Source organism: Acanthaster planci, linkage group LG10 (genome assembly GCF_054643075.1).
Source record: "Acanthaster planci isolate LZ-2023a linkage group LG10, COTS_SCS, whole genome shotgun sequence".
In the NCBI taxonomy this organism is placed as follows: Eukaryota; Metazoa; Echinodermata; class Asteroidea; order Valvatida; family Acanthasteridae; genus Acanthaster; species Acanthaster planci.
This window is the reverse complement of record NC_141786.1, coordinates 6,325,687-6,340,202: the sequence shown is the minus strand read 5'-3', so window position 1 is coordinate 6,340,202 and position 14,516 is coordinate 6,325,687. Positions and strand designations below refer to the sequence as shown.

The 14,516-nt window shown below is 45.0% G+C and overlaps 2 protein-coding genes across 8 annotated transcripts in view; one reads left to right on the top strand and one right to left on the bottom strand.

The window, feature by feature from the left end:
• LOC110989989 (nephrin-like) overlaps positions 1 to 14,516 on the top strand; it is a 36,011-nt gene that overhangs the window by 11,086 nt on the left and 10,409 nt on the right. For both annotated transcript variants that reach the window (XM_087142706.1, XM_022254731.2), the window contains exons 3-14: positions 342 to 539; positions 2,160 to 2,276; positions 2,976 to 3,305; positions 4,588 to 4,697; positions 5,667 to 5,847; positions 7,066 to 7,146; positions 7,720 to 7,941; positions 9,213 to 9,503; positions 10,981 to 11,118; positions 12,481 to 12,648; positions 13,255 to 13,539; positions 14,219 to 14,494. In XM_087142706.1, coding sequence (XP_086998832.1) covers positions 342 to 539; positions 2,160 to 2,276; positions 2,976 to 3,305; positions 4,588 to 4,697; positions 5,667 to 5,847; positions 7,066 to 7,146; positions 7,720 to 7,941; positions 9,213 to 9,503; positions 10,981 to 11,118; positions 12,481 to 12,648; positions 13,255 to 13,539; positions 14,219 to 14,494 — 2,397 coding nt within the window. The remainder of the gene's footprint in view (positions 1 to 341; positions 540 to 2,159; positions 2,277 to 2,975; positions 3,306 to 4,587; positions 4,698 to 5,666; positions 5,848 to 7,065; positions 7,147 to 7,719; positions 7,942 to 9,212; positions 9,504 to 10,980; positions 11,119 to 12,480; positions 12,649 to 13,254; positions 13,540 to 14,218; positions 14,495 to 14,516) is intronic.
• The window catches only part of LOC110980506 (ferredoxin-fold anticodon-binding domain-containing protein 1 homolog), a 33,771-nt gene continuing 27,098 nt past the window's right edge, over positions 7,844 to 14,516 (bottom strand). For 5 of the 6 annotated variants that reach the window (XM_087142709.1, XM_087142712.1, XM_087142708.1 and 2 more), the window contains one exon: positions 7,844 to 7,978. In XM_087142709.1, coding sequence (XP_086998835.1) covers positions 7,963 to 7,978 — 16 coding nt within the window. In that variant the 3' untranslated portion in view covers positions 7,844 to 7,962. Of the gene's footprint in view, positions 7,979 to 11,800; positions 12,030 to 14,516 lie in introns of those variants that run through there. The other variant, XM_087142713.1, reaches the window with a different exon arrangement.

The following is a 14,516-nucleotide window of genomic DNA, read 5'->3' as shown; positions in this document are numbered from 1 at the left end:
CATATAGAGCAAAGTGAAATGATTCCGGTTACAGCGATCTTTACCTTGGAAAATCAACGCGTATGGAACCGCATCGCAAGGCCGCCACGATCAGCCAGCCCATCCTGGACACCACTATTCTCTCAATTTTGTGAATTGCCCTGTGATGTACTTGTACCATTTGCATTTCATACAGTGTAGCTGTTAACAAGCAAAGTGCAGTTCCCACCAAAGGAGCCTGCATTGCTAGGAAACCTGTGCCTCTCTTGGTCCCGCTCTGGGCATGTACTGTACTGAGCAAAGGACGAACATCCATACTAACTTGCATGTTTGCTGACTTTTTAACTTCTTTTAACCTGCAGTTCAGGGGCAGCCGGCCCAGCCAAGCTTTGCCGAGGAGCCAGCAGACACGACTGTGGTTGAGGGAGGCGAGGCTATCCTGCGCTGTGTCATAAATGACATGGAGACTGGGACCGCTGTGCTGTGGACCAAAGGCAGTACCAACACCCCACTGGGGTTTGACACGGACCTCCCCGGCTACCCACGGTATAGCGTCATTGGTGAGTTGCAGTTTCAAGTGGTTTGGGTTTTGACAGCCATGCTTGGAGATTCCAACCCCTGCGTAAGTTCTTATAAATGTGCCCTTTGGACCCAACTCAGGTTTTTAAGTGACATGATGATGTATAAACAGTGGGAGAGTCCTAATTTCAAGAAGCTGCGAGTATGAGATGAGTGGATGGCCTGAGATGTCTTATTCAAGGAACGGCTCTAAGCTACACAACAGTGCCCAAATCCAGGTTGCCCGAGACTGTGGAGTATGACAGCCAGTTGTTGGGTTTGAGTTCTAAACCCTCCAGTGCGAACATTCCACATGGTTTAGACAGATATGCCATGCCACAAGTACACATGGTTAGTGGTACCGGGCTGAGTCAATTAGAATAATTCACTATTCGAATATTCAACCTTCATTTCGATCAAATATCCAAACATGTGGTCGTACCGACCGGCAGATTGTTGATGAACAAAACCAGTTACCGGTAAAATGATGCGCACAATTGTACATTATATTCACGCTAATATTAGCTTCTCATTTCTAGGAGTACCGGCGTGATTTAGCAAGATTTAAAGACAAAAAATACTTTTTGTCCTTTAGTGAATAATTTACTTCCTGAATCGTTGTAAGACTTCTGTCGCTTTTCTTTTGAATCTGCTTGCAACAAGCCTCCACGGTGAAATTTTTCTCACTTAAAACGAAAGAAAATTCTTCCTTCGTTTTCATAAATTTTGCATTCAAATGTTCAACTTCAGAAAAGACTATTCAATACTCGATCGAACATCCAGATATTCGGCACAACCCTAGTTGGTTAGTGACCATAGTGATATTTCAGTCCAAAAAAGGGCAGAAGTATCAGCTTTAAGCCTTTTGTCATGTTTTCCCTTTTAGCCGCCAGTGACCGGTACATGTACATGTGATCTGTGCCCAGTGCTTTTAACTTTATAAACTATCAGAGCTTATTGGAGAAACTATTCACAAGCTTGCTTGTGTACATGTACAGGTCCCACTCAAATCTGTGACCTCGGTGCTGTCAGTGCCAGGGCAGACAGTGTACAGGTGGTTGGTGGGGTCAGCTTAAAGTTTTCCACTTCCAAACAGCAGATACATGTGGTACTGCTGCCAGTAACTTTGGTTAGAGTTTTTGCTGTGGGAAATAAAGGGCCTGCAGCTTATGTTGCGCAAGCATTTTTTGCCGATTGCCAGTGTCAGAAGCCAGTGTATACTGTGGCACTTCTCTGAGAGCTCGTTTGAAGAAACAGTTATCAGGTTTGAACCAGCCAGCTGACACTGCTATGCTAGTCATACTATAGCAACATGCTAAGTTATGCTTTACACTTCTTACATACTAGTACATGTAGTGATTGCCGATATTCAGAAGCTTCTGCTGAGAAAGTTGCTTCTGTCATTCTGTTTTACTTCCACCTTTGCACTAAGCAGGTACCAGTATGATATGCATGGTCATGAACTTGACAGGTGTACTGTACTCGTACCGCACACATGTACATACATACTAGTATCTCTTCTAACATCAGTAGCAATACTACAGTAGGTGAACTGACACCAGGTTGCCAACCAAGTAACTGGTATCCATATGCAAGTTGGTGTTCGTTCATTCCATTCCAAGGTGACCCTGCAAGTGAGGGCAATCTCCGGATCATTGATGCACAGTTGGAGGATGATGACACATATCGGTGTCAAGTTCCTGGACTCCGCTCTGCTGAAGCCACTCTCACGGTCCAAGGTAAAGACAAAACCAGTCCGATAAACCATCCAGGGAAACTGAATAACGGCTTGCTTGTACATGACCATATGTTAAGAAAAGAGCAAAGAAAATGACTCGAGTGGGAATGGAACCTACAACATTCAGAGAGCTCCATTTAGGAGGTTGATGGGGCAAATCCCACCGAGTTATTGTCTTTTAATCACTCTCCAGTCCTAATGAAAAGTCATCACAAGTCAATCACAGGTCAACCAAATGAACTATGACAAGTGTGTCTTTGTCGCTGCTGATCCACTTTTTATTTGTGACTACACTTTTGGCTTGCTGCTGACGTGGATTTTAAGGGCTGGTTCATACTCGCTGTGTTTGCACACACGTGAAAGCCGCATTTGTCGTTCATACCTTCATGTTTTCTCAAGTCTTGGCTGCGTGTGCGTACCCGACAAAAGTTTAAAAATTTCAATTTGTCAGAATACGCATACATGTGGTGCATACGCACTACCCATTATTTTCACAAACTGTGTGCAAGGGTGCGCATTTTCATTACGCACTGCGCTTTTGTTCACGCACTGCAGACATCTCGAAATAGACCTTTGTGCTGCGTACACAGTGAATACGAAGCGAGTATGAACCGGCCTTAACTGTCTGTGTTATACAAACTGTCCTCGCCACTTGGTTGTTGAAAGTATTGGTTTTTTCTGTGTCCCTCATTGTCAACAGTGCCTCCAGATCCACCCACGCTGGATAACTACGAGAACGGCACCCAGATCACCGTGGACCCACCAGCAGCGATCACCCTGACCTGCCGCACCAACAATGGCCGGCCCGAGGCGTCCATTACTTGGCAAAAGAACGAGGACCCAGTGCTGTACATCCAGCCCACCACGTCCGTAGAGAACTCAGGCGATCCGCTGGGGAAGAAGAAGAACTTTGTCAGCACGCTGACGCTCAACCCGGAGAAGGAGGACAATGGGGCCGTCTACAAGTGCGTGGTGGAGCATCCGGCTCTGGTCAAGCCACACTTTGTCTCAGTGACAGTGAATGTCAGATGTGAGTTTCTCATTCTATTGTTAGTTTCCTACGAAACAATTCCAAAGACCTGGTCAAACCACATCCCAGTAATGAATGTCAGATGCGAGTTCCTCATTCTATTGTAAGTTTCCTACGAACAATTCCAAGCCCTGGTCAAACCACATCCCAGTAATGAATGTCAGATGTGAGTTTCTCATTCGTTGCTGGTTTCCTAGCAACAGTTTCCTGTCCTGGCCGAGCCACACTTTGTCTCTGTAACAATGAATGTCAGGTATGAGTTCTTCTATCTGTTGCTAGTTTTCTCACAACCTTGCTTTCTTGCATAAAATATTGTCAGACAGTGGTGTTTATGGTTTAAAATCTGCACCAAACACGGTTCAAAGCCCACTCTAGACCAGTGGATCAGATCCATTAAGTTTGATGTTGTCAGATTGGACCTTTCTCTAAAAATAAAGTTATGGTAATTGAGAAAAAGGTAAAGGAAATGAGAAGAAACAAATAGAAAAGGCTGATCCTTGATGCATACAGCCTGAATCATACCAAATATAAACATATTTAAACATACCAAGAACGAATAGAAAAGGCTGATCCTTGATGCATACAGCCTGAATCATACCAAATATAAACATACCAAAAACGAATAGAAAAGGCTGATCCTTGATGCATACAGCCTGAATCATACCAAATATAAACATATATAAACATACCAAAAACAAATAGAAAAGGCTGATCCTTGATGCATACAGCCTGAATCATACCAAATATAAACATACCAAAAAGGAATAGAAAAGGCTGATCCTTGACGCATACAGCCCGAATCATACCAAATATAAACATACCAAAAACGAATAGAAAAGACTGATCCTTGATGCATACAGCCTGAATCATACCAAATATAAACATATATAAACATACCAAAAAGGAATAGAAAAGGCTGATCCTTGATGCATACAGCCTGAATCATACCAAATATAAACATACCAAAAAGGAATAGAAAAGGCTGATCCTTGATGCATACAGCCTGAATCATACCAGTACACATTATCTAATACCTTTTACAAATAGCAAGTACTGTGCTGTAGAGTGTGGGAAAAGTTCAATAAACCCTAGTTTCTGCAAAATACGCATTACGTGTGCCATAACATAAATATTCATTTTTTAAAATCTGGTTTTGTACGTGTATACAAGGTATTAGCAATTTATTTTCTGCATCATCAAATATACTTTACGTTCAGTTTGATGTGAATGATGAATGAGGGTTGAATAGCACTCACTGGTTTCTCTCGTTCCCACTCCTCAGTTCCCCCTGGTCCCCCGCTGATCACCGGTTACCAGCAAGGTGTAGCAGTGCGGCAAGGTGATCTCATCCATCTGGACTGCGCTTCCAGAGGAGGAAATCCACTGGCTGAGGTATCTTAACCTGGCGGTTGTTGTGTCTCTTCACAGAGGTGTTTTGTGCATTCAGCTCATCCAGAAAGTTGCGGTGGAATCCCTCGCAATACCATGACAGGACCCTTACAAGCTTATTAGCGCATCGGTGCCAAGTCTGGTTGTAAGGTGCTAAGATGCAGTTTGTGTAGCTAAGCCCTTCCTTCGATAAATAAGTCCTCCCTTTTTCCTGTGACCGGACTTCTGGATTGAATTGTGCCATGCATGTGACGGGCTCTGCTGCTATTTTTCTTTAACCCTAACAGTCCCAAATCCTCCAATTTCCATACGATTTTACGTACACCCTTTGGGGTTAGGGCTAAAGCAAGTTCATCACTCCGCACTGACTGTCACAACACCAAACTGCTGCTTTGAACCCCAACTGATTGAAAAGTTCACCAATTGGCTGAAAGCCACACAGTGGTGGACACATGTTTGATGCCAGTACATGGGCACTTATACCCAAAGTTGAGTTCTCGGTCAAAAGAGAGAGTTTTCATAGGGTACTTGTACACTGTACATCCCTGCATTGTCAGGAGATACATTTGGTATATGATGCATCGCGGCACCTGAAACCTCATGCACCCAGGCAGGGACCACATTGCTAAAAAGAAGATCCGAGAAAAAAAAAATCCGGATTTTTGCGACTGAAGTATATCCCAACACATCTTGGTAGCAAAAGCTGTTAGGGAATGCTTCAAAAACAAATACAATACGGGCGATTCATAATAGTGCGCCACCAAGAGTTTGCAACACGCTGGCCAATCATAACGCGCGAAATTTGTCAATCATTTCCAAACGCGTTGGGTTGACAAATTTCGTGCATTGTGATTGGCCAATGCGTTGCAACCTCTTGGTGGAGAACTATTGTGAAATGGCCGTATTGATCATTTGTTGTGCTTCAGTTTCACGTACAGTCGTCAACTCGTCCAAACTGATATCTCTCATCAGGTTTACTGGTGGAAGAACGGAATTCAGATGGACCACTCCTATGTCACTGATGGTGCCAGTGCACGGAACACGCTGCCCATAATAGTGGGTTACAGCGACATCAACGCAGTCTACAAATGCCAAGTCAGCAGCGTGGTACTACCTGAGCCTCTCACTGCTCAAGTACAGTTCACCGTCTACTGTGAGTTAAATAAGGGTTGGTGAAAGAACATATGAAACAGTAGATTTGAGCCTGCGACCCCAGAGCATGTGTGTGCAATACTTAACAGTTAAAAGTTATTTGTAGCCCCTGTTAATGGGAACGAACTGGTTCATGAAAAGATTTCTCGTTCACATTCATATTTCACAAGGCTTGAAAAATGTTTTCCCACCTGTGTCAAAGACATGAAAAATCTTTTCCGACTAATGTAAAACACATGAAAAATGTGAGAAATACATGAACAACGTATAAAAATATTGTCCCTCTTTCAGAAATTGTTTTCACATAACTGGAACTGAATTCTCTTGGAAGAGAAAAATAAAAGAAGAATTTCCCATTCCAAGGTTAACCACTTCGCGTCGGGGCATTTATGAATGTTGGTAATGCTGGGACGGGATAATTTTCATATTTTTCTGTTTTCAAAATTCTGTAAAAATTCGGATCTTCATTTTAATTTTAGTGGACACTTACACCCACACGAAGGACTGTCTGGTTTCCGCTCTAATCATCTATTGAGGCTGGAGTATTTCAGCCAGGCCTGCTGCCTTGTACAAAAAGCCCAGATTGTGATAAGTTTTTTTTTCACAAATCTTGCACAGTGCGCTGCTGACCTCTTCTCAATAGGGGCTAGATAAGCGTGCAGCAGTACTGTGTGGCTCATCACTGCGCTTTTGTCCCCGGTGGTAATCCATTCGCGCTAAATGCCCCAAACCGTGGTAGCTGTTTCAAAACAAGGCTGGATTATCTCTACTACTGAGAGTGAAAAAAATGTTGGTAATGCCAAGCAGCCTGGTCTTTTGTTCCGAGTATGGTCTTTTGTTACAGGGCCCACTTCCCTTTGTCCGATTTCCCAGCCAGCCCCCGGCCAGGTGTATAAAGAATACGTGTCCGGTACCGGAAACCCTGGCATCAAGTGGTTAACTCTCAGTTGCAGCGTACTGTAGCAGTGTTGCTCAACCCACTGAGCTACTCAAATTAATTACACACTGGCAGATCTCTTGGCAAAGGCAAGCACCAAAAAGGCATAGATTTAAGGACCAATACTCAGCAAAATTTAACCATTAGTCTCTTATTCCTGTCCACAGAATACGCGATGCCCTCCCGGTTTAGTTTCCAGTTCAGTCAGTTCAGGAGAGCTGGCATGGAACAGGGGAACAGGTTGAATGTTTCATTGCAAATTTAAATTTGTTCTCTCCGCAGTTCCACCAGCATATGTTAACATTACGGGCCACGAGGAAATGGTGAACTCTGGAGCTACCATAACATTGCAGTGTACCTCAGGTAGGCTAATGAACAGCAGGGTTGGTCAGGTTGGCGTAGTGGTTTCTTCGGGGGTCAGGTTGGCGCAGTGGTTCTTTCCTCGCCTTCCACCTCTGTGGTCCCGGGTTCGATTCCCGACCTGGTCCACACTTGGATTAGGTTTTCAGTCCCTACCTGATTCCGTGGGTTTTACCTGGGATATTCCTCTGGGTTTTTCCTCCCACCTCTAAAACTCTACTAATTGCTGCTGATTGTCTAATCTCTACAGGTTTCTTCAGGCTTGCAAACTTACAGTGTGTAGGGTGCTCAGTTGAGGAATCCTTGGTGTCAGTACCAGCACTTTAAAAAATAACAATAGTAAAGATAGCATGGACCCGGAAGTTGTCCAAAACCCGCTTCCTGGTGGGAGGTGTGAGAAATGTGCAGAGTGCTTGTAGGACTCCAGACCCACTGCTGAATGTGTTTGTTTGCAAGTTCAGATTATCTGCACAAAAGAGATCCCTGGCAATTCGGAGATCTGGAGTGATCAGTTTTTGTATTTGCAAATTTTTCTGTTTTTATTCCTTACCGTCTCTTTCCCGTCGCCTTTGTTAGCCAACAGTAACCCCAGCGCCACCATCTCCTGGTACAGTGGCGGTCAGCAGGTCAGTTCCTCTCCGGACGTAGTGTCGCCTGCTCCCAACGGTGGGTACATCACCAGGCAGAACCTGACAGTCACGCTGACGGCCCAGACGGACAGCATGGACTACATGTGTCAGGCCACCAACATGGAGCTCCATGAGTATGCCAATTACGTGGCCACTGTCAGTGTCATGTGTAAGTGTGGCTTTGTCCAAATCAGGGTTCCTGCTGCCTGGAAAAGTCACGAAAAATTCAGGGAAATTTAGTTTCATTTTCCAAGCTTGGAAAAGTCATGGAATTTTTCTTTTATCAGAAATAAGTGCATAAAATGTGTGATTTTATTCGCAACTTTAAAAATCCGAATAGACCAAAACTTGTGTTAAATGATGGATTTTTATGATTTGGTCATGGAAAACGTATGGAATAGTCATGGAATTGAATTGTCCTTTAGGTACAGGAACCCAGCAATTGATAGACCACTGCTGGAAACAGCATGTATACTTACGGAGGCTTCTCGTAGAGAACTCTCATTTTGCCTGTTATTTGTATGGGGAGGCCAGAGTTTGTAGAAATATCTCCTCTTGGTTGGTTTTTCATTTTATCTCCAGGCTGTTCAAAATGGACATACTGTGCTGGTTGGAAATATTCTTGAAAAAGTTTGGTCACTGGCCCACTGCCATAGACTGAAACACTGTACACATCACCAAAGCAAACGCAAGTTGTCACAGCAAAATATGTCCATAATAGGGGCATATTTAGCGCAGATGTTTGGATGACATTACTCCTTTGCTTGTGGTTATGCAAATTGGTTTTTTGGCCTGAAAATCCAAAAAGGTACAAAAATGTCCAAACATTGCGCAACAAAAATTGAAAAACCAGTCGGAACATAAATGAGCATACAAGAACTGCATTAAAAGATTGCATTCCCCGGGGCTGTTAATATATGTATGTGTGTATGGCCTGCAGACTAGCATGGTGCAACCACGGCAGTGGTACATGTATGTAATGATCCAGTGCACGCCCTGATGAAGGGCATCCAAGGTCACTCGGGGGCAGTAATCCGCCCCGGGCTGAAATACACCCCTTGCACGCGTTCTGGGCGTACGCAAAGACCATACCAGCTGGCATAAATTAGTAATGCATACTCAGTGTGCTCCGCGTCAAACGTGCATATACTTGCACGCCTCATGGCGCACCTATGCGGTGAGTACCAAAAAAACAAGCCCTCTTTTGTTCCGCTTGGAGCCCTGGTGCCCCAGGTCTCTCCTTTCAGCATGGTTATACCAGTACACTGACTGGCACACTTGCTCTGTTCTCAAGTGGCCTTGCCTTGTTGAAATATCGAACTGGCTTGTTGCAGAAGAATTTATAGCCAAGCATCTTCAGCTTCAGTATGTTGTACACTTTTAAATGTGCATCATTGTCAGAAATGACCAGTTTTTTTTGTTTTTTTTTATTGATTCTAGATCCACCCCAGCACCCGGTCATCTCGGGCTACGAGGAGGGGCGTGAGGTCAAGGCCGGCAACCTGCTGCGCCTGACCTGCATCGCGGTGGGCGGCAACCCGCTGGCCACCTTGACCTGGCAGAAGAACGGCCAGGACCTGGAGGGTAACTATGGCACCAGCGGCCAGCTGGCCACCAATGATCTACCTATCATCCTGGAGCAGACGGACAACAAGGCTAACTATAGCTGCAGTGCCTCCAACCAAGCCACACCGACCCCACTGGTGACGCAGGTCTCACTGGATGTGCTCTGTAAGTCCTGGTTTGGGGCCTTTCTGCCTAAGTGTGGAAAAGCCTTTCTCTGTCCACGTTGTTATTTTGTTTGTTTTCTTGGTTTGTTGGTTGGTTTGTCTGTTTTTATTCTGCTTGTCCACATAATTATTGAACAGCCTTGCATTTTGTTCGCATTTTTCCACTCTTTTTCTTCTTTTTTTTTCTCATTAAAATCCCACAGACTTTGTACACAGTTTTTTACCCAGTACTTTAGTTACTTTTTGGAAGGTCGCATCTTCATCAATCTTAGCTTTAGAGTGTAAGGCATGCACGTGAATTACCGGTAACATGAAGTGCATGAGTTTGAATGATAGAGTGCTGAAGTGTGACGTGACTGTGAACCAGAAAGTGCAGTGCAAACGAATGGAGTACGCGCGAGTGTTGGTTCACGCGCTGATTCTCTCGCTAATGCCGTTTACACACTAATTGCGCGTGTGACGTATTCACTTCGGCACTCTGTGCTGAGTAATGGCAGCTTAACTGTTCCCAACTTCCATGTTGTAATCCATAGGAGCTCGTATAAGGTACATGTACATGTTTGCCTGAGCTTTCTTGGGCAGGCCTGCTGGATTCACCAAGACAGAAAACTGAGAAACAGGAGTGCCTAGAACAGACTAGTGACTAATCAAGGTTATCAAGAATCAAGATCATTAGTCAATGTTCGTTAGCTGGAGTGAAATTTTTGAGGGGGAAAAATTGGGGGGGGGCACTCATTGCGCCTATTTCCACTGGGGGCAGGGGGGCCTTCCATGCTCCCCGGTGGATCCCCTCTTATGTGAGCAAGTCTGAGGGACTGCAAACGTATATTTAGGACACCATCTCTTTAACCAGTAGGCATGCGAAGCAAAGTTTTCAGAGTGTGGCCCAAGTCTAACTGCTATCGCCAACTCCCATCATCTCTCAGATTTAGGAAAAAACTGTTTGGGTGGTTCCCTATGTAGATGTTACACAGTGGACTTGAGTAGTTCCACAGTGCAGAATTAAGAAGCCTTTCCATATGCATGTCAACAATTGTGCCATGCTTTGCCTATCCCTCAGAATTGCTCCGAGAGCAATTCTGACAGCCAAACGCAAGCACACTTGTGTTATGTTAGTGGAGTCAGTTTTTGTGTCATGAAAAAGAAATGCAATAACGCATCATGTATCCAACGCACCCACAAAATGTACATATGGAAAGGCACCTTTAGAGTTAAGAGAGAATAACAACAGTCTTGCAAACGCCGTTCAATGTAATTGCAGTTTGATGGTTGTAACTTCGTGATGCAGAATCGAGTTGATTTGAGCAATGCGCAAGAGACCACAAAGTATTTTCTAATGTCACCCATAAGCCTCACACACTATGTTTACCCGGTATGTACACGTGGACAAACCCGTCCACCTTGTAATGAATTGTACCCATCCAACGTCATCTGCAACTCTGCCATTACCTCTTGACAAGTTGTGTGTTTCTTCTCAGTTCCTCCTGAGAGAGTTTTTGTAACTGCTGAGCCGCCCCAGTCCAGAGAGGGCGACAGAGTGGTTGTCAAATGCCGTACTGCGAGCAGCAGCCCGGCCAGTCAACTCTCCTGGTGGAAGGACGGGGTCCCAGTGGAAGGTCAGTCTGGAATTTTTCCCCTCATTTATAATAGGCTTTTACCTGTAGCTTTATTTGGAATTGAACATATGGTCCCTGTAAGTTTACCTGCTGTGATATCAATTTGTCATAAAGTCTGTTTTGGGAGTCGTTCATATCTTGTTATCCTCCCCCATGTATGTACCTCTCTCTTTTGTAGAGGGCAGTGTTGTAGTCCAGACCATGACGGGACAATTCGCAAGACCTCACACAAGACCAGACACAAGACTAGACACAAGGCCAGTCACAAGACCAGACACAAGGCCAGTCACAAGACCAGCCACAAGACCAGAACAAACAATTCACAAGACCAGACACACGACTAGACACAAGGCCGGTCACAAGACAAGACCAGACACAAGACCAGAACAAACAATTCACAAGACCAGACACAAGACCAGACACAAGACCAGTCACAAGACCAGATACAAGACCAGACACAAGACCAGACACAAGACCAGAACAGACAATTCACAAGACCAGACACAAGACCTGACACAAGACCAGACACAAGACCAGAACAGACAATTCACAAGACCAGTCACAAGACCAGACACGAGACCAGACACAAGACCAGTCACAAGACCAGACACAAGACCAGAACAGACAATTCACAAGACCAGACACAAGACCAGTCACAAGACCAGACACAAGACCAGTCACAAGATCAAAATAGACAATTCACAAGACCAGACAGGAGACCAGTCATAGATAACAGTATGAAGAGTGACAGAGGAAGTTTTGTGTTGCAGTTCATTGGAATATCCTGTGACTTGAATTCAGACTGGAGGTCTTGTGTTGGTCCACTGATGGTCTTGTTGGAATTTCTAATGGTCTTGAAAAGGGGTATCAACAGCCATTCGTCTGTACAGTTGGTTCCAAGCACCTACCACCTGTGCAAAGACATTACAGATACACATTACTTGCATGCACATTGTCCCACACATACCTGAGTATATTGCCACTCCAAAGGGGACAATGACATGTTGAAATAGCACCGCTGCTCATACCCGGCAAGATATGGGACGGAGGGGTACCCTCCCTACATGTCCAATCCCTATACACACCCTAGAGTATTGTTACCTAACACATCCCCCTTGATGTCTGTAAAGAGTTCCTGAGATTCCCATCAACGATGAACAACTCAAAGGTGGCGGGGGTGCTCTCCATCCCATATCTTGCTTCATATGCCTTTGCTTGCTCAAATGGTAACAGGTGCAAACCCCCAAACCATGAAACAAGGAGCCATGTAAGCTCATACTGGATTTAGGAAGGTCACGTTTTCAACATCTGTTTTGGATTTTCAACAATATCTCTGCTGTAATCTCTTCACTCTCCTCAAAGGTGGTGAGGCAGTTGTTGAGCCCTCGGATAACAGTGGGTTCTCCACCAGCAGCGAGTTGGTTATTGAAAGCGTTTCCCTGTCCGACAATGGCCGTGTCTTCCTCTGCCGTGCCATGAACGACCTGATCGTGGAGGCGGTGAACGACGGTCTTATCATGGATGTCAGATGTGAGTCACTCCACCGTGGAGCACCTTTTGGCACTTGTTTTCCTTCTCTTGAAATTGATACAATGCTAATAATGCTTCATTTTATGCCAGTTGGTTACGGTGTCTTACGGTGTTAACTTGTAATTAATGCTATGTTGTTCAGAGAGAATTATCTGAAAGTGACATTGTTAACAGCATATTAGATTCACCAGTTACCACCACTTACTGGCAAATTTCAGGCATTTTGCCCCAAATATACAGTAAGAGTTTCATGAAAATCTGTAGAGATTGTGCATACATGTACATGTACCGGTACTTCATGTGATTTGTGTGAACAAGTACATTGACAGCAACTACGGAGTACCGGTCACAAAAGGGAGCAAATTCAAGGGATTCGCTGTCCCTGTCTTTTGTCCTCAATGGCACAGTAAGTACCTGCTGGTCATCTGTGGGAGATTGTTACTTGTGTATATTGTAGGAACAGTAGAAAACACAATGCCTTCTCCTCCGAGGTGCAGCCATGCAAAGATGAGATGTGGCTGCCAGGGAAGAGAGCCCCCTGTCTTTATCAGGCACTAAACCTGTTGCCCATTGGCATTGATGTTGCGACTGATTTCCTTTGACCAGTCAAGCCCCAGATCAGTGTCCCGGACCAGGTCACCCTCAGCACCCGCGAGGGGCCAGGCCTGCAGATCCTCAACTGTACGGCCACGGGCAACCCCGAGACGCTGACCTACCTCTGGCACCAGAACGGGGTCCCCATCGCCCTGGAGGGGAATCCTCACTTCGCCGTCAACGAAGCTGGCTCGCTGTTTGTCCACAACGCCACCCGAACGGAGGTGGGCAAGTACATGTGCGTCGTCAGCAATGAGGAAGGGAGCAGTAATGTCACGATGACACTCGACGTGCAGTGTGAGTACTGAGTGCCAAGTATTCATAGAACACCAGTGTTGAGTGGTCGTAGATCACACAAGTGTTCACAGATCACATTAGTGTTGAATGATGAAACATTCAGTACTCATTACCATAGCCAGCACCACATTGGAGAGACCGTCTCTTTTAGTAGTAATTTTGGACTGGTCTCTGGGAATTTTTGATGTGTCCCCACATTTTTCATCCCTGCAGTAAGTGTTAAACCTGATAATAACCCCCTCAGCTATGCAATAACACTATTTATGACATGGGTGTACTTGAGTATAGTACTCACTGTATAGTATTTATGACATGAGTGTACTTGAGTATAGTACTCACTGTATAGTATGAGTTTTGAGTGCTGAGCATTAGGGGTAACTCTGGGAATATCATCATGGCATTGGGTGTAGTATTGCGTCCGTATAAGTTGTCAATAAACAGTCGTCATGTTAGAGCAACAAGGTCGTATCTCGTGTACAAACAAATGAGAGTTACGACCTTGTTGCACTAACATGACGCCCGAGTGTTGGTATGGTTGTGGTTCTGAGCATTGTACAGGATATTTTTTGTTGAGTGTTCATAGTGAGTGATAATATCTCTGGTGGTGCTTATTAATGTGAGTTTGAGTGTTGAGTTAAGAGAATCAGTTTTCCCCATCTTGAAAACCCTACACCATCAGATTCGCCCATCATCACCACGGGGGACCAGATCGTCATCAACCTGTTCTCCATCAGCGAGCTGGCGTGTGAGGCGGACGCCAGCCCCAAACCGCAGGGGTTCATCAGCTGGTCCCGCGATGGGTTTGACCTGAGCCACCATCAGGTGGAGTACAGCGAGGGGCGGGGTATCCTGCGCATACTCAACGTGTCTAAGGCGGACGGAGGGCTGTACACCTGTACAGCCAACAATGGCATTGCCCCGGCCATCACCAAGAACATACAAGTGGTCGTGCAGTGTGAGTTACATAGTCAAGTCCA